Consider the following 27,749-nt stretch of genomic DNA (forward strand, 5'->3'; position numbering starts at 1 on the left):
TCACCTATTCAAAACCGGCGCCTCATAGAGGTACAAGCCACCCGAGGAGCTCAAAGTGAGATTTTGGTGGGTATCCGACGATGGGTATCGACTAAAAACATTGAATATTGTGCATTTCTCTTCTTGGAGAACTATAATAAACTGAAGGTACTAATTATGTTGATCAAATAACCAAACGAAAGGGGTAATATACATCATTTAAGATAAAGGTGCCTTAAATAGTTAGGAATAGGACGTCCATGCAATAAATCTACCATGTGGATGTCAAGCAGGAGGGTTTTTAATGTAAGTGTTTTTCGTCATGAGAAATTAAGATTTCAAACAGACACATAAATACAAAAATCTACCTTTTTTTGTATCTGAGAATTTTTATCGTTATTTGAAAAAGAGTTTTCACAGCTTTCCGTGAGACGTACAGAATATCCACGTTCACGAAATCTACAGATTTGTTTTGCATTCATATATATGTTTGTTACGTACGTGGTCGTTGGTTTTGCTTTAATGTATATTTGTTCTGCGAAAAGGTCTGTTGATTATGCATAGTATATCATTTCTTAAGTTTTATGGTCATTGAAATTAAAATAATTGTTTGTTTTCTCATTATGGTAATTTTTGCTCTTTCCGCTGCCCATACTGATGTACTAAGTTCAATTATAAACAGAGAAACATATAATTTTATACATGTACATTTTTTTTTTCAATTTCTTTTTTACTGAGTTGCATGGATCTTTTTTTTTTTCTTTTCCTTATTCGATGAGGATGACTAATCTGTAAAGATTACCACAATTTCTAGATGACTCCCGAGTTTTGAAGTGATTCGGAAATTGCCTCTGACATGATGTCACAATAAAGTGAAGTGTCCTCTTTGGTTTGAGAGTATATATGTGTGTATTTAAACACGTTTTCTAATTCAGCAGTCATTCACATCATGATTCTTAGGAACATTTTTGGCCTCTTGGCGTTAACGGTATTGTCCACTGTCTCAGGATACAAGACTCTAGCAGAAATTGAGGTGAGAGGAAGATTTTTAAAACTCCAGAACTGCCGGCCAAACAGTTTAAAAAATACTACGTAGAAGACTATAAGTACTATAGCATGTTAAGAGGTTGTTTTCTTGTATAAATAAGTATGGGGCTGGGGTCAAATAAGGATAGAGAATCGAAAGGGAGGGGGGGGGGGGGGGGGGTAAATGAAATATTCGCCATCTCAAGACACTCAATAAAGGCCTATACAGAAGCAACATCATATACATTTTATGTAGCATCCTTTAATAGGAAAGAATACAAATGTTCTACATTTTTCTGAATTTCAGAAATATTTATGTAAGTATGGATACCTAACAGAGAACTGCAACAACCCTAACCAACCGGCGAGGGCCGAGAGTAGAGAATACGCAATAAAGTAAGAAACAAATCACTTTAGTGGAGCTCACTTGCAAGCGAGAATGTTTTATAAAATTTTAAAAAATTAAAAAGTTTTAAATTAAGTTATTTTCAATCCATTGCTTAAGTAGGACATAAAAGTTACTTTTTAATAAACCGATTATTTAACAACATAAAGTGTACTGAATACGATAAAACCAATCCAATTCTGATTAAATGCACGAATATACCGGTAATAATATACACATGTATATATCGGTATGGTATATTGTTGATTAGGGTTTCAATAAAGTAAAAACCTTGCAATTGTTAATGATAATATAGTAATACTATCTAAAAAGTGGTATATTTACACTTTTTCACCTAAGTATACTTGACCAGCGGTGATTGACCCTGAGTCACCCCCTTCTTTTCCCCCGATGACTAATTATTACTTTGTTTTGTGGTTAATCACCCCGTACTTGCGTAACTTTATTCATTAAGGAGTCATCAACATATAAGGTAGTGAAATTAACTGAAAATACCATTCGATGTATAGTCAACCACTTCAACAATACTCGATCAAAACGATGTGCGAGCAAAGGGTGCTTAATGTTAAATGGTGGGATTCGAACCCGCGACGTATAGATCAACTCCTTAGTCTGCGACTCAAGAGCAGACGCTCTAACCACTGCGCTACGCAGGCGAGTACTCTGTACGTAGCAGAGTAGCAAGTAGCTTCTAAAAATGGTTTGTTTAAATTACACTTTTTGCTCTTTGTGATGACACATCTCTGGATCAAAGAAATAAAATAAGAAATAACAAATGTGATAATTCTCTACACTATTTAACGGAGATTCTTACTCTGGTGTAATAGAGGAAGAATAAAAAGTGAAAATGCAATCTCCGTTGCAGTATGTCGTTCGTTCATCTCTCAGAATGTGTGAGTCGATGGTAGAGAGTGGAGAAAATATTTTCTTTTCCAGATGGTGGCAAATGTTCAGCAATCTGCCGGTGACTGGGATTATCGGACCTGCAGACGAGGAACTAATGGACAGACGGCGCTGTGCTTGTGAGGACGTCATGGAAAAGGATGAAGTCATGAACCCTGACCTTCAACCCCAACAATTTAATCTTGGTAAGCTGTGATGTTATAGTCGTGAGAAAGAACTATATGCGGTATATTGCATATATTTGCTCCCACAGAAGTCAAATTTTGAAAACTTCCTGAAATGTGTTGAATTCAATAAATTGTATGAGAAATATAAATTAACAGAAAATATTATGGTGTCAAAGCAGTGTATTCACAATTTTTGTTTTTATGACGTCACAAACTAGTCCGATTTTATATCCTTTTTCAGAAAGAGGACAAAATGGGCAAAATTTCAACAATTTTAGCTTTAAAATTTATAGAGCGCAAGTTTGTTCAGGAACAATATTGACACATTTCATTATATTATCATTCTACACATTATATCAAAATATTGATCCTGAACACACATGCGCTCGATTCAAAATATAGACGAAATATGTACATTTTTCTGTAAAATTCCTAAAAAACTGAAATTTACGTCATGTTTGTGACGTCATTACGTACACATGGCGTCATTACTTATGAAAATATTCAGTGCTTTGAAGTCAGCATATACTCCCCTGTTTAAGAACTTGATTAAATATATCTCCATCAAAGTTTGATTTGGGGGGCAAATATTGGTTATTACCGAAAAAAGTTCTTTGTCACTTTTCAATTTCATTTTTATATTTAATGCGCAATAGGATTTTTGTTTTTAACATTGTTTTAATTTGTACCTTAATATTATGTCTAAAACGGTGTTTTAACAATAGTAAAAAGAGAATGGAATTCCCATTTCACATACTTAATTTCCCGACATTTTTCCAATTAATAATGAACACATAAATTGAAAGTATACAAAACGGTTTTATGTGACATTTTATCGCTGTTATTTATGAATTACAGGTCCAAAATGGAGAAAAACAACACTAACGTGGAAAATGACCAAGTCTTCCAGAAAGCTTGATCCTGGAAAAACACGGTAGGTATTAAAAAACCAATACAAGTAATCCCTTAGAAGATACTCAGTAGCTATAGGCAATCGTAACATGTAAGGCTATATTAAACGAAGTTTTTAAAAGCCAAGTCAGGGAAATTGTGTGTCCCGCTAAAGGAAAAGGAAAATATAAGATAGTAGAATACTTTCCGTCCTGATACATGTATATTTTTATTTTATCAGATAAAATATACAACATGTCTAAACAGTCCATGTTGTATATTTTATTTGATAAAGTATATAAGGAGAGGCATTACCTTAAAAATGCAAATAGAAAGGGGGTGACCATGACCTTTCACCTCTTGGTCTTAAAGTCTTACTGGATGATGGTATTAATAATTTAGAAAATTCAGGTGATCATCACGAAACCAATTTATGCAAGATTATTTTTATCGTATCTTTCGACCTCAAAATAATTTGTGGTCCTCTGTCAGTCATTGGAGTTATGATATTTTGAAATATTATTGTGGAAAAAAATAAAGAATTAAAGATACTGTAAAGTATCACATTGAAACAATTTTTAAAAATGCATGACTTTATGACCTTGACCTTTGATCTAATGGTAAGGATCTAATTAAAATTAGACTTCTTTCGCAGAGTGTGTATACTAGCATATCTAAGAAGTCTTTATAATCAAGAATTAGGAATTTAAGAACATTGTAATAAGATTGTAAGGTAAGGGGGATCTTTTTTTTTAGGTCATTGAAAGTTATAATAAAATAAAATTCATTGCAGAAGCTCAGTGACCATTTGAGATTTCCTTCGAAAATTTGAGTTTCATGTCAAACGGGCCAGTTAATATCCCCCACTTTCAGTGAAATTGTAGAACAAAATCGTTAGACTTTATGAGCTGAGGATTCAAAACTATAGCGAGATAATATTACCTTCTCGGAATGAACCCTCTGACTTTCAAAATTTCTGTAGAAATTAACTGAAAATGACGAACACTACAAAATATTTTGACCTAAATGGAATGTTTTAGCGATTAAAATTATTTTTATCTTAATTTCACATTTTTCTTGTTAAGGTCCGAGATCACAAGAGCGCTGAGGCATTGGTCTGACGTCACACCTCTTCAATTTTACGAAATGCCGGAATCGGGCGATTCCGACATCACGATTTCTTTTGAGATTCGTAACCATGGAGATGGTGCTGGCAACGCCTTTGATGGTCCAAGTAAGCATAACTTGACAATTTCTGAAGAAATCTCAATACACTGAAGACAAGAGAGTTCTGATTCTATAATGTCCCATGCACTTAATATATAGAGTGATACTGTAGTATGGAAAGGAGGAATGAGTAAACATACATTGAAAATTCATAAATACATATATATTGAAAACATATGGCTGGACCGGGAATCGAAACCGGGACCCCTGTATTTCTAGTCAGGTGCTCTAACCACTGAGCTATCCAGGCCGATCTTCTTATTCCAGCCTAATTTTCCTACATTCCCTCCTCCTTAAAAAGTCTTCGACCCTGAAGACACAACTCAAATTCACCTTGTCAGGACTTAACAGTATACATTATATAATGCCTGAACAACGTAGGCCACGGTACCATCTGTAGTATGGATAGCTGCAGAACTGTAGCTCTCCGAAAAAATATATATTGATAGACCGGAGAGCTACAGTGCCACCCATTGAAAAAACTATATATTTATTTCGCACAAAAAAGTGCGCTGTTTTTTCGATTTATTTCTCCATGTTTTTAAAACTCTCATTTCAAAATATAACTAACCGTGTGTTCCTAAGATATTTTTTCACTGTTTCCACATCAAAACATTTCTTATAATTGGCCCTCCTGGTCCTGAAATTGAGATCATCGAAAATTTCGTCTATTTATACTGCCATTCTGGTTTGCAAGTTAAAGATTCCAACGCGTTTCGCACAGATGTAAACGAGTAAGGACTTTATTGAAATCTAGCTATTTTGCAATTGAAGTAAGAATTTGGAAGAATTAATCCAGAAACAGCGCACATTTTTGTGCACAGTAAATATAATGTTTTTTAATGGGTGGCACTGTAGCTCTCCGGTCTATCAATATATTTTTTTCGGAGAGCTACAGTTCTGCAGCTATAGTATGGAAAGGAGGAATGAGTAAATATACATTGAAAATTCATAAATTCAGATACAGGTATACTGAAAACATATGACTGGACCGGGAATCGAACCCGGGACTCCTTTATTTCTAGTCAGGTGCTCTAACCACTGAGCTATCCAGGCCTATATTCTCAATACTGCCTAATTTTCCTGCAATATCGAAAAGATGAAATCTTTGCAATCCTCGAATTTTAATCAATTCAAGCATTCTTAACATTTTTACAAGACAAAATAAATTAAATATATAATTGAAAAAAAAATCATTGCATTTTCGATCCTTCCACTTTAGTAAAAAAAAAAAACAAAAAAAAAAAGCACTGATTTTATATCCTTCCCTGTTGTTATAAAGCGCTAGCGTACGCGTGATGTCACTTTGCGTTGTAATAAACGCTCTAGCGCGTTGACACTTTGCACTAGCGCGTTGTAATAAACACGCTAACGCATTGTTATAAATGTGCTGTTACACTTTTGCAAATGGCGTTATAGGTTTCAATACAAACTTTTCAAAACAAGCAAATTCAAAGAATTGTGGTCCCCCGCTTTCGGTGTCTCTGTAGGTATAATGTCATTTTATGGCATATTGTGTCAAATATGAACATCCTTTCATATGTCATTCAGAAGTTATCACCGAAATTGATTAAAATTAAGGTCAAGGTCAAGGGGTCAAAAATCGTAGCATGCTCGGAAATATCTTGTCACAGGATATGAACATGTCAAAGTTGAAAGCCCTATTTCTTCTTAATCAAAAGTTATAATGAAAAATCAACAATTTTTTTTAAAAAATAGGTCAAACTTCAAGGACAAGGTCACAAACTCAGCATCAAAGTGTATTTAGAAAGGTCTTGTCACAAGCATTACACAGCTTTAAAATGAAACCCCTATCTCTTCTAATTCAAAAGTCATAAGCAAGGTTAAAGTTTTTGAAAAGTAGGAGTTGATCCTTACGTCGCGGGTTCGAATCCCAATGTCAGAGTGGGACGTGGAGACCACTCGAAGTTCCTCGGATGGTTCGTACCTCGCACATAACTGAGCGTTGCGGAGTCAGCCGAGGATTGCCGAAGTTTGCAGCTCTCCACCGGCAAGTGGTGGCGTCTCCATATGAGTGAAAAAATCGCGAGAGGGACTGACGTTAAACAATATACATGTACAATCAATCAATCAAAATATATGACCAAGGTTAAAGTTTTTGTGACGGACGGACAGACTCTCGAAAGCGGGGGACAATAAATTAAACACAATGTAATGTTCTTGCTTACTAATACATGTGTAGACTCTAATCATCTTTTAGATGTCATTCTTTCAAAACTACTTCCGGGTCTTCAAAATTCATTCTCTAAATCTCTCAAATAAATTTTGAAATCTGTTACAAGGTCCATATACACCCATGGGATGACAATATTACATGTTGAGAGAGTTTCAAATAATAAAAAAAAGATCATTGTTGTTTTACGCTGAGTCGGCATTCGGCAATATTTCAGCCATATTTCGGCGAGAGATAAGAAAAAAAACATTGTATTATCTTTAATTTGCATAATCCATTACTCAGTAAATGATGAACTGTTATAAATGCTAGACCCTTGTTTTAAGACGCACCCATTTTCATAAAATGACGCAAAGAAAGTAAACTTATAGGTTTTACTTAATTTAATCAAGGTAGAGTACTTGCCCATGCATTTTTCCCGTCCAATGGGCGAGTCCATTTTGATGAAGAGGAATTCTGGGGCTTCGGCGATGAAGTTGGAGACTCTAAGACCGACTTTTTCACGGTAGCAGTTCACGAGTTTGGCCACACCTTGGGTTTGTTCCATTCGGACGTTTATGGTGCTCTCATGTATCCGTATTATGCAGGGTACAATGCTAGCTTCCGGCTACACCAGGACGATGTCATTGGCATACAGAGTTTGTACGGTAGGGTTTAGATATTTTTTTGAGAAAAAATATATTTTTTTAAATTTCAAAACTCTTCGATCAGCGGGGAAATAGTCCTAGAATTCGAGAAACTGGATGAATTTTTTTTTTACATTGTCAAAATCGAATGTTGGGATTTAGCATACGTTATCGATTTTGTTTCTTATTCTTTGTTTGTTTTTGTAATATTTTGTCAGGGGTTTCTTTTTCAGTAAGAAATATACCGGTATAAAGCTCTAATGGTTTTGATACGTATATCATAGATCATTATAAACAAAATCAAAACTATGTGATTTAAGGTCCTAGCCCTCGAATTACGCCAACCACTCCAAGACGTCTGACGACATTCCGTCCTACAACGCCAGCCCCTAGACCCCGCATCACATCAACTCCCCGACCCCGTATCACTCCGGCGCCCACTGTTAGACCTACCCGGAACCCTACCCTGCCGTCCATTTGTAACGTCAATCTACGAGCCGTGATTAGGGGTGACTGTTCGATTGTCATTTCCATATATTAAAATATAAACAGTTGTTAAATAGACGTGATATATATGGTAAAACTTAAGAATTAAATGTTAAAATTACTGTTTGGTTTTGACAGATTTTGATGGCACGATGTTTGCATTTGTGGACTCTCATAACGTGATGAGGATAACCGAAAGGGGGTTATTGGATCGCTTCCGGGTCAGTAACCTCTTCCGGCGAGCTCCCTGGAATACAGAGGCTGCATACAATATCCCCAGTCTCGGTCGGACATATTTTATGAGAGGTATGGGCAACTTTGAAAACCTTGAAAATGAACATTATTTCAAAGGTTTAAAAATAATTTTTAACTTCAGATTCTAATCTCCAAAATCGTCAGTGATCAAGTATCATTACCTTTAAAGAATCTTTATTTTTGGTTTCAGGTCAAAGAATTTGGGAGTTTGACCGAATGAGGAATCGCATGTCTACCATACTGGTTCAGGGAGGGCCGAGATCAATGCCAGAGAGACCACGGGCTGCGATATCCACGTCCGCTTCTGGAAATGACATAGAGGTCTTTGGGGTAGGTACAATAACAATTAGTAAATTCCAGGACACGATACTTTACTTATTGTCGTGATTCTAATCAATCTTTGATTCCCTAGTTAATTAAACTTTGTATTGGTTTACTTAAAAGAATGATTGACTTCTGAAATAAAGTGAATCTTTCATCAGTTTGGAAGATTTGTCAATTCGAAGTTTCATTTCAAAACCTGGAAGATAAACAAGGCTTTCGTCTTAAAACAACTGTATGCAATTAATAAAATTAATAGGCCTCTATAAATTTCCACTATACTTGGTATTTATCCTTTGGCCTCAAAATAAATAGAAGTCATTCTTAAGTCGAAGTTTCAGAGAGTAAATACTCTATTGAAGTTATCATCCGGAAATCATTTTACACAACGTAAAATATTGACTTTCTTTGTCATTGGAAGCAATGGTTAAAAAAAAATCCATTGCAAAATCTCAAGGAGAAATAAAGTTAGAGTTTTTTTATAGAGTGGTATAATGTGGAGAATGAAGATGAATGGAGAAGTCGTACCCGGATCTCACCGCTACATCCAGAATGTGTATTATGGAGTTCCGGAAGAAATAGACGCTGCCGTTCGGTGGGATTCTACCACAATATATTTCTTCAAATACAATCGGTAAGTATGTTCCTCTTCGTACGAAAGTATACTGCGAACGTAATATTTAACGATTTCATAGTTTTGCTTTAACATGTTTAACCAAATCAATCCTTGATTTCTAAATTTTGATCATGAAAACTATGATTTTTGAAATTGAATTGGCTTGCTAACAAGTTTTTGAAATCTATTTTAATTTCCGCCGCTTCCTGTCTTTAAACAAGTCTGTCTGACATTTGAATTGCCGACGTGGAAATAACGAATAGAATAGAAAAACAAGATGTCCAAAAACGTCCCTTTCTTATTTCCAAAATACTTTTATCGAAATGTTTTATTTTATTATTTTTTCCCAGGTTCTATAAATATGACACGCGCCGACGAGGCGTGATTTTGGAGGGAGATTTTGGCCCTGCATTTCTTAAAGGTCAATGTGGCAACGCCCCGAGGTAAATCCAGATCATCTTACCGATAGATCTTACTCAGTGATAAAACCCGGAAACTAAGTGAACATTTTTTTTTCTAAAACTACTGTTGTATTGTTTACATTTTCTGTGTATTAATTTATTAAATGTTGGTTTAATGGTTAGTACATGTTCATGATTTTTTATGACCTAATCGTGGAAACAATCCCCCCTCATACTAGTAATTTTGCCAGTATATAGAATACCGTATTGTAGTACGTACCTTTCAAAATTCAATATCCAAATTTTACACAGCGAAGAATGATTTAGTATTTTATTGAATTAAAACACACCGTACTTATACTGAAGATGAAATTTGTTTTAAGAGATTTTTAGAGAATTTTCACCATAAGACATTTTAATTTAACAAACTGAAGTTGAAGCAACCCAAGTCCTTCAGAAAAAAAAACAGGTTCGTAGGATCGGGTGCTTGGGAGGGTTTGCAGCCCCCTACACTTTTTTTTTCGGACATAAACTTTTACCACGAGTAGCGTCAATAAAAAAGGGAATGGATCAAGGATCTGATTTTAGATTGTTACGAAATGATGACTTTAAACAAAACTATTGATACTCTTGTTTCATCAAGTTGTTCGTCAATATCAACCTCATAATAGAAATTGTTTATACAGTTATTATTATACGTAGAGTATGCACTTACATTTAGATGCAACTGAGAGATAGTTTATGTGGTATTTTTGCAAAATTTGAAAAAAAAAAAAAGTAAAATATAAAAAGATGGTACATTATTTAAAAAAAAAAATGGACTTTACTGGACTTCACTGGCAATTAAGAACTCTATGTCTGTGTTTGTATACCAAGTATAACACTGTATAAAGTGAATTATAGATCCGACGGACAGAGCGCAAAGTCTTTTAAAATGCATATATTAAAGGTTGTGTATGCATGACACTAAAATAAACAAAAAACTTACTTGCTGTATTGTTAACCTTGTCTTACAAAAATATTTTTACACAAGTGATAACCAGAATTTTGTAAAAAATTTAAACAAGGTCCATGTTTATTAAAGATCATTGCAAATAATTCTCAAAAACAGTATTAATTATTCCCTATCCATGGCATCTAGTACGTTTATACTGAGATTTCTAAGTTCCTTTACTCCTTTAAATACACGCAATCCCAAAACACCTAATATAGCATTACATGAATTTTGGATAATTTCATTCACTTTTACAAAAATCGTTTTTCTCCATTTCCGAGAAACTTCAAATGATCGTTTTGGATAAGGGCTAAAAACTCCATGATGTTTCGCAAGAAATCTTTGTTGTAACATACTCTCCCAAGAAATATTTGTAAAGCTTTGAAGCCATTCAGAAGCGTTTGTTGTAAAGTTTAAATCACAAAATTTATACAGCTGCTTAACAACTTTTTGTGGTTTTAATGCTAACTGCTCGTACAATAAAGTGTAGATATCTTCATCCTGCGAAGCGTCTTCAAAGTTTTTGTACATCATGGAACACAATGCTTTAGACTGTTTATCCATGGAGTCCCGGGTGATTGTGCCGGCCTTGGTCCGGGAATGAAGAATGGCCCTGGGATCCCGGACGAGATGAACAATGTACAAGTTATCCAATAAAGTCCTCAACATATTAGCCAATCTAATATCTATACGTATTGTCTTGATAATAATTGTGGATGACGATTTACAGAGACGCGTTAGATTCTCTATACAGTCGTAATAGGAAGAAAATCCTTGTTCTTTCCAATGTTCATTATTAAAACATTTCAACTTCTTAACATATTCATGTCCAGTGCTGGCAAAGGTCGCAAAAGATTTCAGCACTTCGTAAGACAGTGCTTCAAAATTACAGGAATATATTGCTCGAAACACAGACAACGTATTGTTTATTTCTTCCTTGTGGTATAGTGGTGATCTGTAAAATAAAACAATTTAATTTAAATTGTGATAATTTGATTAATTTGAAATGAAACGTTTATTAATTCAATACACCCCATGGGACCTGGCAGCAAGCTAAGCCTATTTGAACTTTCCCAAAAATAAACCACTTGATGAAAAATATTAGTCCTCAAAACAAAGTTCATCGAGGGATATTTTATCATGATTATGTCGTAGTGATCCGACTGACAGTGTCCGTGGGATAATAATGCTAATCTTCCAAGTCGAGGGTTTTTGATCCTTCCGCCGGACATAAATGTGGATCGGAGTGGATCAGAAACCCTCGACTTGGAAGATGGATGAAGCCCTATTCGGCAAGTTACACATTTATAGGTTGAGTGACCTAAACTTTACTTAAAGAAACCTGTAAATATTATATAAAATCTGTCACTTACTGTTAATCACTATTATTGCCTGAATTAATAATCACACTGTTACCACAGATCACTGACTTTATTTCTCCTCAGTCACATGGATCACACTAACTAAAGCAACCTCCAAACACAGAAGAGTTCGTTACTGAGAGTTATCTTTCTTGATACATAATGCAACATAAAATAGATTAACATTAATTACAGTTTTTTTTTTCTTGGGCAAAAATTTGATATAAAAGACGATAAAGGAATTTTACCAATCAATTGAAATGGTTAGTTCATATTTACATGTATTTACATAGACAGTGTTGACCTTCATTGGATTAGACCATCCTCAAGTCAACCGGGGTTTATTCTGCCCCTTAACATATAAAGATGCATTCAAAAACAATGTCTATCAAAATATTTTACACAAATTCTTCAGGTAACTTCCCTGTCTGTAGAATTTTAAGCAGCTCCATACCATTTGCTCCACGCTTCGTCATACAATTGGCTAGCTGCACTTTTCCTGGACACCATTTCACATGAACATTACTGTTATTCTTTATTTCACAAATTGCTGCTATATCAATTCTAAGGCGTTTGTCATCCACCATTCTTGTAGACTGTAATGCCTCGAAAACACTTTTATTGTCAATAAATGCTGTAATTGGTATTTTATCTGCTTCCAATGTACAGATCTCCTCTAGTAGTTTCCTGTAATACAATGCACACTCAAGGCCCTCCTGCAAACTTAAAGCTTCTGCCGCAATTGTTGAACGAACAACCCTCTTTATTTTGTTGGCCTGCCAATGAATAGGACAACAGTTTCCAATGCGGTCTTTGAGCCACAGGATTTGACCTCCAGTACTTCCTTTCCCCTCGTTTATGTTTGCCAGCGCTGCATCCGAGAACACAAACATCTCCCAGTCTCTTTCAGCTGCCCCTTGTAGAGGGGGGAAAATCTGGATTGGTATTATATCTTTCAGTTTCCCAATAGCTTTTATAGCTCGGAGTATGTCCACCACAGTTGCAGATTTCAGTTTGGTACTTAAGTCAACCAACTCAAATGCTAAATCTGGCCGTGTACCTTGCACTGCCCAATTGAGTTGTCCGATTAATTTACGATATAAAGTTTGTTCTTCCATAGTAAGTTGTTCATGTTTTTGGACTGCTCTTTCGGGATCAAGGTGGGGGTGGTCCAATTTCTCCATGAACTTTGAGTGATCTACACTGATCCCCTTTTCATTCTGTTTTATGTGGAATCCAATGTACTGAAAATCTTTTTCCTCAACTTTGCCAGCTAGAAATCTCTGTTTTAATTTACACAACAAATCTTCAAATTCCCTCTCTCCAGCATGTAAAAAATCATCAACATGACAGCAAACCATCCCTATCAGAATTTTTCCATTTTCTTTGGTGAACATTGCAGGGTCCATTTTTGATTGAATACATCCAAGTTTAAGCAGCTCATCACGCACACTTATGTAAAACTGACGAGCACCATCTTTTAAGCCATATAACCCGTGCCTTAGTTTCCATATGAAACCATCTGGTGTGTGACTTTCGTAGGGAGGTTTGATGAACACTTCCCTTTGTAATGTGTCCCCTTGGAGAAACGCAGACTTTATGTCAGTAGTTTTTACTATCCATCTTTTGCTAGCTGCCACAGTAAGAAATGTCCTGATAGCCCCTTTACCTATTGTTGGACTATCTGAAGGAATAAAAGAATGTTCCTCAAACCCTCGTGCAACTAACCTAGCTCTTGTATTACTGTCTTTGCCAGTTATTACCCATCTAGTTGATATTGTTTTCTGTCCACGATCCTCTACTTCATCATACGTTTTGAAATGACGCAGTTTGTCTAGTTCTGTTTGTTTTGCATTTTCAATAAACACATTACTGGTTCCATGAGACGCATCACTGTATGTGTCGATGTGTGATATGTTTACTTCTTCTGGGTTTACAGTTTTCCACTCTACAACATCCAGATCAAGGCTTTTATCTTCATTTTCAACACTGTCTCGGACATTATACCAAGATGGGTATCTTCCTGTCGCTTTCCCGGCTCTTCCCAGTACTGTTGCCTCTGTCCATTCCTCTGAGTTTGGAGGCTTGTACTTGATCCTGTCGTGTTTCTTTGGTCGCTGTCTCTGGTCAGTTTGTGAATCTACTTCCTGGTTAAGTTGCTCTGGTACCTGATTACCAGTAAGTTTTTCTGATACAGTACTTGAAATGACTGTCTTTGTTTTCAAATCATCCTCATTGTTTTTATCTTCACACGGTTTTTCCAAACTTTCTTCACTCGGTTTCAGTTCTGGCTGATCTTGTGTAATTTTGCACAGTCTGTTCGGGGATACTCTCACAAAGACTCCCCCATGTCTAACAAACACGACTTTTCCGTCTTGAAATACCACCTTTCCAGGTCCTAACCAGCGCTCTCGACCCTCTCGTTTGTAAAACACCAAGTCACCATTGTCATATGTTACTTCTGCTGCTCTAACTTTGGAACGCAGTGCTCTTCGTATTCTCTCATCTGCTTCACTTTGAATAAAGGCACGTCGTGCTTCATGCAGGGTGTTCAAATGCCTAGCCAGTGTCTCAGAACTTGTACTCCCTTCCAAGGCAGGCAAATCAGCTTTCATGATGTTAGGCAAATTTGGATTCTGCCCAAATATTAATTGATGGCTGCTAAAACCATTCCACATCTGTAATGAGTTTCTTGCCATATTTGCCCATGCAAGAAGTGTTTCAATATTAACAGCTTTGTTTTCAGCTTCAAGCTTGACAAGCATCATATCTGTAACAGCATGAACACGTTCACAAAGTCCATTTTGAAAAGGGCTCATTCCTGCTGTTGTGCATAAACGAATGTTGAGTATAGATGCTATTTCTCGCGTTTCATCTGAACTGAATTCTCCACCATTGTCTGTCATCAAGGCTCCCATCACTCCAAAAACTCCTACCCAGTTTTTCATCATGGCATCAATTACATCTCTTGGCTTCTTTCGCTGTATGAAGACAGAGACTGTATATCTCGACCACATGTCTATCATATGGAGTATCCAGCGCCCCTTATACTGTTTGAGGTCCATAGCAACTTTCTCATTGAATTCCTTTGCCATTGGCAATGCTACTACTGGTTTTGGTGGCGTCTTTGCATACGCTTTACACAGGTCACATTTTTGTTCTATATCCAACAGGTGTTCTTCAAACTCTTCCTTCCACACTCCTGCATCTTTTAACAAAGCCACAAGTCTCTTTTTTGGGGGGTGCGCAAATTGCCGATGAAGTTTCAAAAGAGCAGACTTGAGTTTTTGAGGCTCCAACTCTTCAAGTTTAACCGAGTTCACCTCTTCTAAGGGTACAGTCTCTGATTTGTCAATTGGTATACAATAATGGCCAGACGTAGTTAAATTAAGTGCCACATCTTGTCCCATGATGACAGCAGTGTCCTTTTCCAAATCCAGTTTTACCCCAGCTTTTTTCATTGCGGTTCTGGAAAGCAGTAAAGGGATGTCAGAATCAACCACATCTGTTTTGACTGTAACAGGTTTACCAACTATACTGACTGGTAATTCATATTCCCCTTCAGATTTCAATCTTGTTCCACCACCAAATTTGAAGACTTTATGCCCCTCACGTCTCAAGACATTACCGCGATCACTTTCCTTCAGCGAGCTAAGGTAACTTTGTAACCATGTTTTCCCACAAACGGTGCTGCTGCATGCACTATCAAGTACTGCACAGTTTCGTGCCTCTGTCCCAAGTTGGCTGACTTCATTTTTATGGTACCCTGTAAACAATACTGCATGCTCTGTCAACGGCTCTTCCTCTGTTATGTGTACTTTAGACATGTTCTCCCAACTGTCTGGACATTTTGCCACGAGATGCCGGAATGATCCACAAGATCTGCATGTCATAATTTTTCCATCTGGACCTTGTGGGTTGAGATTTTTAGTCCCACGCTGTGATGAGATAAATCCTGAACTCCTGCCACCACCCCTGCTGTAGTTAAAGCGCCCACCTCGCCGATATCCAGTATTACCACCTCTTCGTACATAACCTGCCGCCAATAAAGCCTCTTCATTCTCTGCTAAAAATGCTGGTTCCAGTTTTATACTCTTGTTTTCACACTGTGTATGTCCTCCTTCACCCATGAACTTTTTCAACGACTTCTTTGCTTCTTCGTACAATGTGTCTTTATTTTCATAGTTCATTCCAGTCAAAACTAACATTTTTTGCTCTTTGGTAATGTTTGCTTTTCTTAAAAGTTTAAAAGCTAATATTTCTGAGGGGAGTGTCATTTTCTTTTTCTCAATTTTTCTGTATTTGGTGTCAAAAATTGCTATGAACTCGTTCATCGACTGTCCTTCACTTCTCTTTAGGTCCTCAAATTCCTCAAACTTTTCCAAACTGTCTGCTAGGTCATCTTTGGCAAGGTGCTTATCAAGAAAGTCAAGAAGAGTCTTGAATCCACTTTCCTTTTTCAGATCTTCAAGCTTTATTTGATCAAAAACTTTCTCACGAATCTTACTGTCATCTTCCTCTGGAAGGGTCAATGCAACTGCAATGCCTTTTTTCTCTTTTGCCAGTTCTGTTATCTCACTCCATGCTAATAATTCATGTCTGTAGAGTTCATAGGGTTTGGATTTTGATTTAAATACTGGTGGGTTAATTTTAGTCGCCATATTGGATTCTGATCTTCACTGTTTCCCTCCTTTTTTTTTTCTTTTTCTTTGCAAAGACTCACCCTGTTTATACTTCTAACACACTTCACTTCCTTTCACTTGATCCTCTGGTTGAAACTATATACGCTCTGCTACCACTGTTAATCACTATTATTGCCTGAATTAATAATCACACTGTTACCACAGATCACTGACTTTATTTCTCCTCAGTCACATGGATCACACTAACTAAAGCAACCTCCAAACACAGAAGAGTTCGTTACTGAGAGTTATCTTTCTTGATACATAATGCAACATAAAATAGATTAACACTTACCTACAAGTATTATTGGGACAACAGATGCCATTGACGTGTCTTTGACAAGTCCTATACGTCTGCCACAGAGGCTCCATGCTGAAAAACGCCGTCGTGTCTCCATGTTGAAGGATTTCTGATGTGAACGTTGAGCCACTTCTTTGGTAAGCAACGACAAGGATTTTCCTCACCCTATGCCTCCCTGAAATAAAATGTTAACTTTTTAAACAGACATCAAAATGGTGAAGACGAAAGCTTTCTGAAATGTATCTAAAGTTTTATTGGTATGTTATATTTTCAGTTTGGAAATTTTGTTAAATTTATTCCAAAAAAAAAAAAATGAAAAAATAATAATTAACAAATGGTGATCGATTACCGTAACATCCACAAACAAATACAAATCTGTGAACAGGGCATAGGACACTGAGGTTTTGATCAGGTGGTTTGCAGGAGTAAGCATCCCTTTCGACCGGTCACTCACGCCGTGATCCCTAAATATTGATTAGGTAGACGGCCTATTCCATGGTATAAAAACAAAGGCCTGACAATTGGCATGAAAAACGTCAATGATAAATTATCTGCTAACAACATCATTATATCGAGTCTATTCGTCCATTTAATTTACGAAATGCTGACTATAAATAAGGTTGTTGAAATCCCTGAGACATCAACTTATCTGTCAGTAGCCGGCCGCTCGGTTTAAAAATTGACCGTTTTAGAGCAATTAAGCTCCTGAGTATCGAATAAATGGGAGACGTAAACCCCATATGTAGGTGATGTTTAAATAATACAACAAAAATAAGGGGAGTGGACGATGGAAAACATAAAAATGTGAAACGGATGTGACACAATTCGTGGTTTCTTTTATTTAAGAGTTCATTGGAATACTAGTATATCAAGTCGATGTATAAATGGACATTACTTTTAATCCTAAATTTGAAAATACTGCAAGTGATTTTTTTATGTACAATTTCCCTAAAACAAAATGTGCAGTTATGAAATAAACACAAGTACATGTGTATGCATGTAAATCTTCGTCTTGTTGCGAATAGTCGCAATTATAATGTATTTTCTAAAATTTTGATTTGATGTACATGTAATCTAGAATGTTCTATATGTTTCATGAATGAATTATCAAAAAGTCTTTAGAATTTGTCAAATTTGATGATCTAGAATTTATAGAAGTTTCCATTTCCAGATATTTCGTTAAAACTATATATATGCGAGTTTTTGTGATCTTAAATATACGAAAAATACTGAGTTTACATTGAGTTGGAAGAAAGATTGAATACATATTAGATACATTCTGATTATCTTAGCCAATCTGGTATTGTGATTGCTAACATTTGTGGCTTTGTTATTTGCCTTTAATCGTCATCATAAATTATAAAAAGATTTCCGTGCGATTGTGATTTGCCACACGTCTGATATTGAAAAAAAATGTAGCATGGGTCGTTCGTCATGATATATTGCCGATGATACGTAAAATGAATTCTTGTACTAGTATTCTGGTTCATGCGAATAAAAACAGGTCAACGAAAAAAGGAGCAAAATTAGTGCCTATCGAAATCCAAACAAAATATATATTACGAGTGAGGAACTCGAGCATTCTACATGTTCTGACCATTTCAATTTGTGAATGAACGAGTAATTTTTGACAAAGGATTTTTTTTTTTTGATGGCCAAAGTTTTGATGATCAAAGGGATTGAAAATTTCCGAGTTTCTTTTTTTTAATCTAACAGATGTCCATTGTCATGCATATGTTTCTTAGTCTTCCATTTACAGTCAGTTTGCTTCATCTTTGTGATGACATATCATTGTATTAAACCGATGTTTGACATTAAAAACGTTAATCGTTATCTGTTTTTTTTTTTAGGGTGAATCCGCACATGAAAGTATTTTGTGTTGGAAATATCTCCCCATCACTTTTTAGTGTGTAAATAATTCAACAACGAGAAATACAAAAATTGATCTTTCCTAAAAGCTCCATACAGTCGTTTTACCGGTAACGAATATTTGCCAGTATAGAATATTTTTTTTATTTAAATATTCTAGAAAAACACGGAGACGGGATTAAGAAATCTTACTAGGTAAATACAATAAAAGGATGAATATTCTATCCCTGTGTTGTGTTTTTATAATATCTGCATGATTATTTCCCACAGTATTTAAAATTTGAAACAATGACCTAGATTTTAACACGCAGAAGTGCAAGTAAAAGAAAACGAAAGTGTGTTTACAAACAATTGCGTCTAAATAATTTTTTCCGATATTGAAGTTGTCGATCAAGATTGAGTATTTTATTAATATTTAGTATAAATATAACATGATAGAATATTAAATTAAACAATAAATGACTTTTGAATGAAATTTTAACATCCAAACTAACCATGTCGTCGCCTGAGAATTATTATAAGGTTCTAACTGAATTTTGCCAAATTTTGGGAAATTAAAGTTCGGGGATCAATATCTTTTTACTCATAGCTTTTCCGACTATGATTTAAGGCATAAATGCTCAAAATATGCTAATCTAAGGCAAAATCAACTTAATATATAATAATCTGAGGAGAAATATGAAAAAAAAATACAAAGAAAATGGAGATAGAACTTTCTATCGAATATTTATGTGCACTTAAGTGAGTATTAAAATGCAATTGGCATGAAAAACGTCAATGATAAATTATCTGCTAACAACATCATTATATCGAGTCTATTCGTCCATTTAATTTACGAAATGCTGACTATAAATAAGGTTGTTGAAATCCCTGAGACATCAACTTATCTGTCAGTAGCCGGCCGCTCGGTTTAAAAATTGACCGTTTTAGAGCAATTAAGCTCCTGAGTATCGAATAAATGGGAGACGTAAACCCCATATGCAGGTGATGTTTAAATAATACAACAAAAATAAGGGGAGTGGACGATGGAAAACATAAAAATATGAAACGGATGTGACACAATTCGTGGTTTCTTTTATTTAAGAGTTCATTGGAATACTAGTATATCAAGTCGATGTATAAATGGACATTACTTTTAATCCTAAATTTGAAAATACTGCAAGTGATTTTTTTATGTACAATTTCCCTAAAACAAAATGTGCAGTTATGAAATAAACACAAGTACATGTGTATGCATGTAAATCTTCGTCTTGTTGCGAATAGTCGCAATTATAATGTATTTTCTAAAATTTTGATTTGATGTACATGTAATCTAGAATGTTCTATATGTTTCATGAATGAATTATCAAAAAGTCTTTAGAATTTGTCAAATTTGATGATCTAGAATTTATAGAAGTTTCCATTTCCAGATATTTCGTTAAAACTATATATATGCGAGTTTTTGTGATCTTAAATATACGAAAAATACTGAGTTTACATTGAGTTGGAAGAAAGATTGAATACATATTAGATACATTCTGATTATCTTAGCCAATCTGGTATTGTGATTGCTAACATTTGTGGCTTTGTTATTTGCCTTTAATCGTCATCATAAATTATAAAAAGATTTCCGTGCGATTGTGATTTGCCACACGTCTGATATTGAAAAAAAATGTAGCATGGGTCGTTCGTCATGATATATTGCCGATGATACGTAAAATGAATTCTTGTACTAGTATTCTGGTTCATGCGAATAAAAACAGGTCAACGAAAAAAGGAGCAAAATTAGTGCCTATCGAAATCCAAACAAAATATATATTACGAGTGAGGAACTCGAGCATTCTACATGTTCTGACCATTTCAATTTGTGAATGAACGAGTAATTTTTGACAAAGGATTTTTTTTTTTTGATGGCCAAAGTTTTGATGATCAAAGGGATTGAAAATTTCCGAGTTTCTTTTTTTTAATCTAACAGATGTCCATTGTCATGCATATGTTTCTTAGTCTTCCATTTACAGTCAGTTTGCTTCATCTTTGTGATGACATATCATTGTATTAAACCGATGTTTGACATTAAAAACGTTAATCGTTATCTGTTTTTTTTTTTGGGGTGAATCCCCACATGAAAGTATTTTGTGTTGGAAATATCTCCCCATCACTTTTTAGTGTGTAAATAATTCAACAACGAGAAATACAAAAATTGATCTTTCCTAAAAGCTCCATACAGTCGTTTTACCGGTAACGAATATTTGCCAGTATAGAATATTTTTTTTATTTAAATATTCTAGAAAAACACGGAGACGGGATTAAGAAATCTTACTAGGTAAATACAATAAAAGGATGAATATTCTATCCCTGTGTTGTGTTTTTATAATATCTGCATGATTATTTCCCACAGTATTTAAAATTTGAAACAATGACCTAGATTTTAACACGCAGAAGTGCAAGTAAAAGAAAACGAAAGTGTGTTTACAAACAATTGCGTCTAAATAATTTTTTCCGATATTGAAGTTGTCGATCAAGATTGAGTATTTTATTAATATTTAGTATAAATATAACATGATAGAATATTAAATTAAACAATAAATGACTTTTGAATGAAATTTTAACATCCAAACTAACCATGTCGTCGCCTGAGAATTATTATAAGGTTCTAACTGAATTTTGCCAAATTTTGGGAAATTAAAGTTCGGGGATCAATATCTTTTTACTCATAGCTTTTCCGACTATGATTTAAGGCATAAATGCTCAAAATATGCTAATCTAAGGCAAAATCAACTTAATATATAATAATCTGAGGAGAAATATGAAAAAAAAATACAAAGAAAATGGAGATAGAACTTTCTATCGAATATTTATGTGCACTTAAGTGAGTATTAAAATGCTCATGGAGATAGAATTTTTATTTTTGAAGAAAACTGATAAAATGTTTCACTTGTTGAACACAAGATTAATGTGAAACAAGCTAATTCAGAGAATTCGTGTCCCCCGCTTAGGGATAAAGTCGGCTCCCCCTGACTGAATTTGTAGAATTATTAAATGTATACATGTATACTGAAGCAAATAAAATACATGTATGTCAATATGCATATAAAGATTTGATTGCTTATTCTTTATTATGTGTATAGAAGATTTTTTTATATGGAACGTTTATCACACTGTAATGATGATTTTATAACCTCATAAATTTTTCATTTCACATGCTGAATACTATCATTTAGTAAAAAAAATAAAAGGTATTCCAAAAAAAAAAAAAAAAAAAGAAAGGATCGACCGAGATTCGATCCCGGGACCTCTCACATTTGAAGCGAGACCACGGAGTCGCTTTACACGGAGGGAAGTATATGCAGAACTGAAGTCACATACATGTATATATTCATGTTTTCATGTTCGGTATTCTCAAAATTTTACACAATCCATGGTGTTTGATTTATTTAGCCTTTATTAAACAGTTCTAATAGATGTAATAAGAACATAAAGTCCGCCGAGAACCTGTTTTATACGCAATAACTCTCCTCATGCCCCTGCGCTAAAAATAGCGACATGTAATACTATAAATATTAATAAAACAAACGGGGCGGGGCACTTTGAGAGGGGCGAGAGACGTCCTAGGGAGTTTTGGTATAAAATTACATTGCAAAAGCTCAAAATCTTCTTGAAATATCGCCCGGAAATTATAGTGTTACACACAGACAGAATGTATAAATTTACGACCTTGAACTTTGACCTTTTGACCTCAAAATCAATAGGGGTCTTCTTTAGGCCACAGGGAGTTGTTATGTAAAATTTCATTGCGATAGCTCAAATGGTTCTAGAGATATCGTGTGGAAACGAAAGCGTTTTAACAGACAGAATTTGCTTATTTATGACATTGACCTTTGACCTTTTGACCTCAGAATCAATAGGGGTCTTCTTTAGTCCATAGGGAGTTGCTATGCTAAATTTCATTGCAAAAGCTCAAAGGGTTCTCGAGATATCGTGTGGAAACGAAAGCGTTACAGACAGACAGAAAGACGGACGGACGGACGGACGGACAGACGGACGGACGGACGGACGGACGGACGGACGGACAAACCCAAATTAATATCCCCCACTTTTCAAGCGGGGGACAAATAGCAAAGGGCGTCTATTTAAGTCTGGGAAGGGGGGGGGGCTGGCAAATTTTACCTAGTCATATTATTTATTTCCATGTCGGTGAAGTACAGATTATCTATTTTCAATAACAACAAAGACAGATTATTTGTTTTCTTTTTCACAGAAAAAAAATCTAACAAGCATAAAAAACCTAAAAGTCCAGAACTCTTATTCCCGGGGGAGGACAGATTAAGCTAAGGACAGATTACTTATTTACAAATTATTCGAGGACAATTTATTTATTTCCAAAATCTGGCAGCCCCTTCAGAATCAAATAATCTTTCCTTAAAGAAAAGTCTTCTTTTAATTTTTCAATTAAATTTTTTACAATAAATTTCAATTGCGCATTTTTGATTGTATAGAAACATCATTTTTAGCAAAAGAAATCATAATAAAAGGAGAAAGAAAATCTCTGATCCTTTTTGAAAATATAAAAAAGTATTTTTTTAACAGAAAATCACCTGAGATTCTCAGGTGCGTTTTGCTAGCAGCTGTTTCCATTGTTCTGGTCCGTAACTCCATCAAACATAAACCGTTAAACATTTTCAGTTTCTACGAGTATATTCCTGAACAGCAATTCATTGTCATTGGTTATATATTGCAAATATATTACAAGATGGACATCAACGGGCAACTTTTTATATGATTTCAATAAACACTTAGCCCTCTAAAAAATATAGCACATGTAGTTTCCTTAACGAAAACTGTAAAATTTATGGCTCGTGGTACCAGCATTTAGTCTCAATTGCAATCTGGGTAATTGTTAATTAAAATAAGTACTTAATTCCTTTCTTAAAATTAAAACATAGGTAATCAGAGATTACAGAGCTCACCTCAACGAATGTTGTCTTTAAGTAAGGCAAAATCACACAATTAACCAACAAAAAGTGTACATTCCAAAAATGAAAATATTTAAGCAATTTTGATCTGATACTTTGAATATACCTACATAAAAAATTTAAACTAGGTCTTCTTCATGAAAATGTAATCAAAATCCAGAATCTGAAGCAAATTTGAGAGTTTTCATCTCTTGATGCAACGTTTGTGCAAGTTTGGTTTATACAATGTTATGTAAGCCTTATAGTTTTTTGGTATTAGACTTGCACCCATAACTTTTACCTGGTCTATTATCTGAAAAATGCATGTCGAATTCAGCATCTGAAGCAAGTCCATTAGTTTGCATCCTAAGATTTATAGTCCATGCAAGTTTGCTCATTATAGGGCTCATAGTTAATTGGAAATGAAACATGCATCAAAAACTAACATTTTTACTCATCCACAAAAAGTAGGTCAGATTCAGCATCTGAAGCAAGCCTGGTAGTATGCATCCTTATATGTATTATCCATGCAAGTTTGGTCATTAAAGAATCATAGATACTTGGAAATGAATCATGCATTAACTTTAACCTATTCACTCAACCGGAAAATGTAGGTCAGATTCAGCATCCGAAGCAAGCCTGGTAGTATGCATCCTTAGATGTATCATCCATGCAAGTTTGGTCAATATAGGGCTTATAGTTACTTGGAAATGAAACATGCACCAAAAACTTTAACCTGTTCACTCAACCGGAAAATGTAGGTCAGATTCAGCATCCGAAGCAAGCCCGATAGTATGCATCCTTAGATGTATCATCCATGCAAGTTTGGTCAACATAGGTCTTATAGTTACTTGGAAATGAAACCTGCACCAAAAATTTTAACCTGTTCACTCAACCGGAAAAGTAGGTCAGATTCAGCATCCGAAGCAAGCCCGATAGTATGCATCCTTAGATGTATCATCCATGCAAGTTTGGTCAACATAGGTCTTATAGTTACTTGGAAATGAAACATGCACCAAAAACTTTAACCTGTTCACTCAACCAGAAAAGTAGGTCAGATTCAGCATCCGAAGCAAGCCCAATAGTATGCATCCTTAGATGTATCATCCATGCAAGTTTGGTCAACATAGGTCTTATAGTTACTTGGAAATGAAACCTGCACCAAAAAATTTAACCTGTTCACTCAACCGGAAAATGTAGGTCAGATTCAGCATCCGAAGCAAGCCCAATAGTATGCATCCTTAGATGTATCATCCATGCAAGTTTGGTCAACATAGGGCTTATAGTTACTTGGAAATGAAACCTACACCAAAAACTGCACCAAAAATGTTAACCTGCACGAAAAACATTAACCTGGTCATTCCTTTGCTGAAATTGCAGCATCTGAAACTTTGAATGGTGCAATGAAACACACTAGAACCATCCTCCATGCATGTCTAATCCATATAGGACATAGAAGTAGTTAAAAAGAAAACTGCTCCAAAAAACTTAACCTGGGACGCCAACGCCGACACCGACACCGACGCCGACGCCGAGGGTATTACATAAGCTCCCCCAACTTCGTTGAGGTGAGCTAAAAAAACATATGTCATTTGTATCCTACGCTCAAGGTGGGGCTAAATTGGTCATGAATTGAAACTTATTATACAGTGTGCCTGGATTTCTTAAAGGAAAGCTGCATAAAAGTGATTATATAAGCCTTTCAAAACTAACTTTGTGAGACCAGAGGTGCAGTTCTTTTGCACTAAATTGGCAATAGCTTCAGATAGAAACTCATGATTCTAATGTGACCAGACCATTATCCCATGATTCAGCAATCGCTATTATAAAACTCTCAATCTGAATTCAGAAATACACTTCTTTGATTATTATTGTCATATTATTAATTTAAACATGTTAGAGTAAATATGAATAAGTTTAAGTACCTTCACAGTGACCCCCCCCCCCCCCTCCCCAATCAAGTTTTCCATAAAAAATGATAAAATCATGTGACCAAAGGTAAAAATTGTGATTGAACATTATGGAGATAGAACTCTCTAATATTTATAAATTTGCATCAAAGGGAGATAGAACCAAAATTTACTGTTAATATCTTCTTCATTTTTGTCCAAAGAAACAAAAGGTTTTCATTGGGAGATAGATTCCAACGATATGCATAACTCATTTTGACCACTTTGGCACATCGAACCTTATAATTCTCAGGCGACGACGTGTTGTTTTCTTAGTAACGAATCATGGATTTTCGAAGAACGAAAAATGCCGTTTTAAGGGGTGCAAAAAAAAAAAAAAACACGAAAAGCTGACCGAAGTGTAAATACTATTAAAACAATTTACAAGCAAAAATATTCCATGATATATAGTTATGTCTCAGAGATGGTTGATTTTATTTTAATAACGCATGTCACTAAAAGTTTCTCATAAAATACTACATTTTCATATTGTTCAGTTTTAGAAAAATAATCATTTACATCAACAAGTAATACTTATACGTTATGTAGAATCTTTTTTAAGGTATATTTCTACAATAATATTTCGATCAACCGATTTTATTTATTGAGTCAGCTACAATAGAGGGCACTTGATTCGATACTGAAAAATCGATTAGAAACTAGGAAAATAAGGGGGTGTTATTTTTTACAGCTCTGTACCTGTACCATTCATAATTTGGAATTTTTGGAATCACCGATTTGAAAACCTTACAAATACAAATTAATCAACAACAAAGAAAATTTGGAAATTCAAAGATGAGCGTTGTGTGTAAGACGCAACTAGAAACCGATTCGTTACTGGTTAAATGACTGTATAATGCATGACTAACTAAGCTTGAAAGAGTAAAGAAAAATTTCTTATTAAATTAAGAAGAGAAAAAATAACCTTTGGCTATTCCTTAGTGACCTGATACTCGAGGACCATACGACTTTTGGTATGGATCTCTTTAGATGGGTACCGGTAGTTGTGTTGCTTGACTGTTTTATTGTATAACTACCAGACTTCTCCTGGTACAATAATGGACGTATAAATGGGAATACTTTAAATGGTATGCCGAAAACTGTTCTAGTATGGGAAAAATAATCAAGATTTTCTGATATGGTTTCAAACGAGGAAAATATCACAACTTCAAAGCTCGGAGATAGAGTACTAGAGCTTTCGTTTGAATGTTTGTTCATTTTTTTTAACGTCCCTTAATAGAGAATTTATCATTCATAACATTTGAGACACCAATACTTGTCGGTTTTGGGCTGCAATATAGACCTGTACTCAGCACTTAGGGTCTTCTGCACAGTGAAAGAATTTTTTGCCATGCAGCGCTTAATTCGACTTGTGACCTCGGTAAATACGTCTTGTTTTGGATTCGAACCCTCCACTTAAGGGTCAACCTCTTAGACTTCACGTCTCTAGAGCAAACGCTCTCACCACTGCGCCACGCCGACGACTTCAAGAACGCATTCAACTTATCTCATATACAAGTATTGATACGGTGTAAAAATTACCGTTATTTGTTGATACATAACTACGTGGGGTAGTGCTTCTTACAGCAGGGTTCCTCGGCTCTCTTTTCACTTCAAGATTTCCAAAACAGAGTATATCTGAAATATATGAAAATGTTAAATTACATCTTATCTTATATGATCGGATTATCCGAGTTTCTGCAACACCCTCTCTCGTGGTTTTGGACAAAATTTATAATTTCGTTGACATGTTCGCGGACAGCGATTATGTGTTTGTTGTTCTATTAAAATTGCAGTTCTAAACTAAACTAAACGCACCAAATACTAAAAGAATGTTAAATAACAACTTGACTTGTTTAAAGAAACAAAAATAATATTTCAAATTTTCATTTCAAGTCATAAAATAAACTTTTTGTTTACTTACATAATAAAAACAGCATGGAAGTAAACGTCAAAACCTTCAGGTACTTAAAAATCCCTTTTCCTCCAGTCATTTTACGTTTTATTCCCTTCACCTATGCATCTCTGTAATCGCCGTCAATACATTGAAATGTCCATCTTTTTAATACCATTCACTTAACACCGAATAAGACCCTTCAGGTAATAACATTTTATCAACAGCCATCCGTACAATGGGTACAATGAAGACAGACCTACATAAAAT

The 27,749-nt window shown here is 35.1% G+C and overlaps 2 protein-coding genes across 2 annotated transcripts; one reads left to right on the plus strand and one right to left on the minus strand.

The window, feature by feature from the left end:
• Window positions 1–852: 852 nt before the first annotated feature.
• On the plus strand, window positions 853–9,680 carry LOC134253650 (matrix metalloproteinase-19-like). Its single transcript, XM_062736222.1, has 11 exons — window positions 853–1,012; window positions 1,313–1,401; window positions 2,348–2,499; window positions 3,340–3,415; window positions 4,458–4,606; window positions 7,186–7,440; window positions 7,740–7,928; window positions 8,044–8,211; window positions 8,351–8,490; window positions 8,967–9,115; window positions 9,448–9,680. The coding sequence occupies exons 1-11, from the start codon at window positions 929–931 to the stop codon at window positions 9,542–9,544; spliced, it is 1,548 nt and encodes a 515-aa protein (XP_062592206.1). The 5' UTR covers window positions 853–928; the 3' UTR covers window positions 9,545–9,680.
• A 760-nt stretch (window positions 9,681–10,440) lies between these two features.
• Window positions 10,441–27,716, minus strand: LOC134253656 (carbohydrate sulfotransferase 3-like). Its single transcript, XM_062736234.1, has 4 exons — window positions 27,510–27,716; window positions 27,128–27,223; window positions 16,831–17,011; window positions 10,441–11,447 (listed from the first exon to the last, which is right to left on the minus strand). Exons 1-4 carry the CDS (start codon window positions 27,577–27,579, stop codon window positions 10,616–10,618), a joined length of 1,179 nt encoding a protein of 392 aa, XP_062592218.1. The 5' UTR covers window positions 27,580–27,716; the 3' UTR covers window positions 10,441–10,615.
• Window positions 27,717–27,749: the final 33 nt, after the last annotated feature.

The sequence above is a fragment of the Saccostrea cucullata genome, unplaced genomic scaffold, assembly GCF_032062105.1.
Source record: "Saccostrea cucullata isolate Sc308-1 unplaced genomic scaffold, CSIRO_AGI_Scuc_v1 ctg319, whole genome shotgun sequence".
Lineage (NCBI taxonomy): Eukaryota > Metazoa > Mollusca > Bivalvia > Ostreida > Ostreidae > Saccostrea > Saccostrea cuccullata.

What these genes read in the sequence shown, in the direction of transcription:
- LOC134253650 (XM_062736222.1), top strand. Translation starts at nt 929, where the DNA reads ATGATTCTTAGGAACATTTTTGGCCTCTTGGCGTTAACGGTATTGTCC. An exon ending in TCGGACATATTTTATGAGAG is followed by an intron (nt 8,212 to 8,350) that starts GTATGGGCAACT and finishes TTTTGGTTTCAG; the next exon opens with GTCAAAGAATTTGGGAGTTT. An exon ending in TATTTCTTCAAATACAATCG is followed by an intron (nt 9,116 to 9,447) that starts GTAAGTATGTTC and finishes ATTTTTTCCCAG; the next exon opens with GTTCTATAAATATGACACGC.
- LOC134253656 (XM_062736234.1), bottom strand. Translation starts at nt 27,579, where the DNA reads ATGACTGGAGGAAAAGGGATTTTTAAGTACCTGAAGGTTTTGACGTTT. An exon ending in TTCCATGCTGTTTTTATTAT is followed by an intron (nt 27,224 to 27,509) that starts GTAAGTAAACAA and finishes CATATATTTCAG; the next exon opens with ATATACTCTGTTTTGGAAAT. An exon ending in TTATGTATCAACAAATAACG is followed by an intron (nt 17,012 to 27,127) that starts GTAATTTTTACA and finishes ATTTTATTTCAG; the next exon opens with GGAGGCATAGGGTGAGGAAA.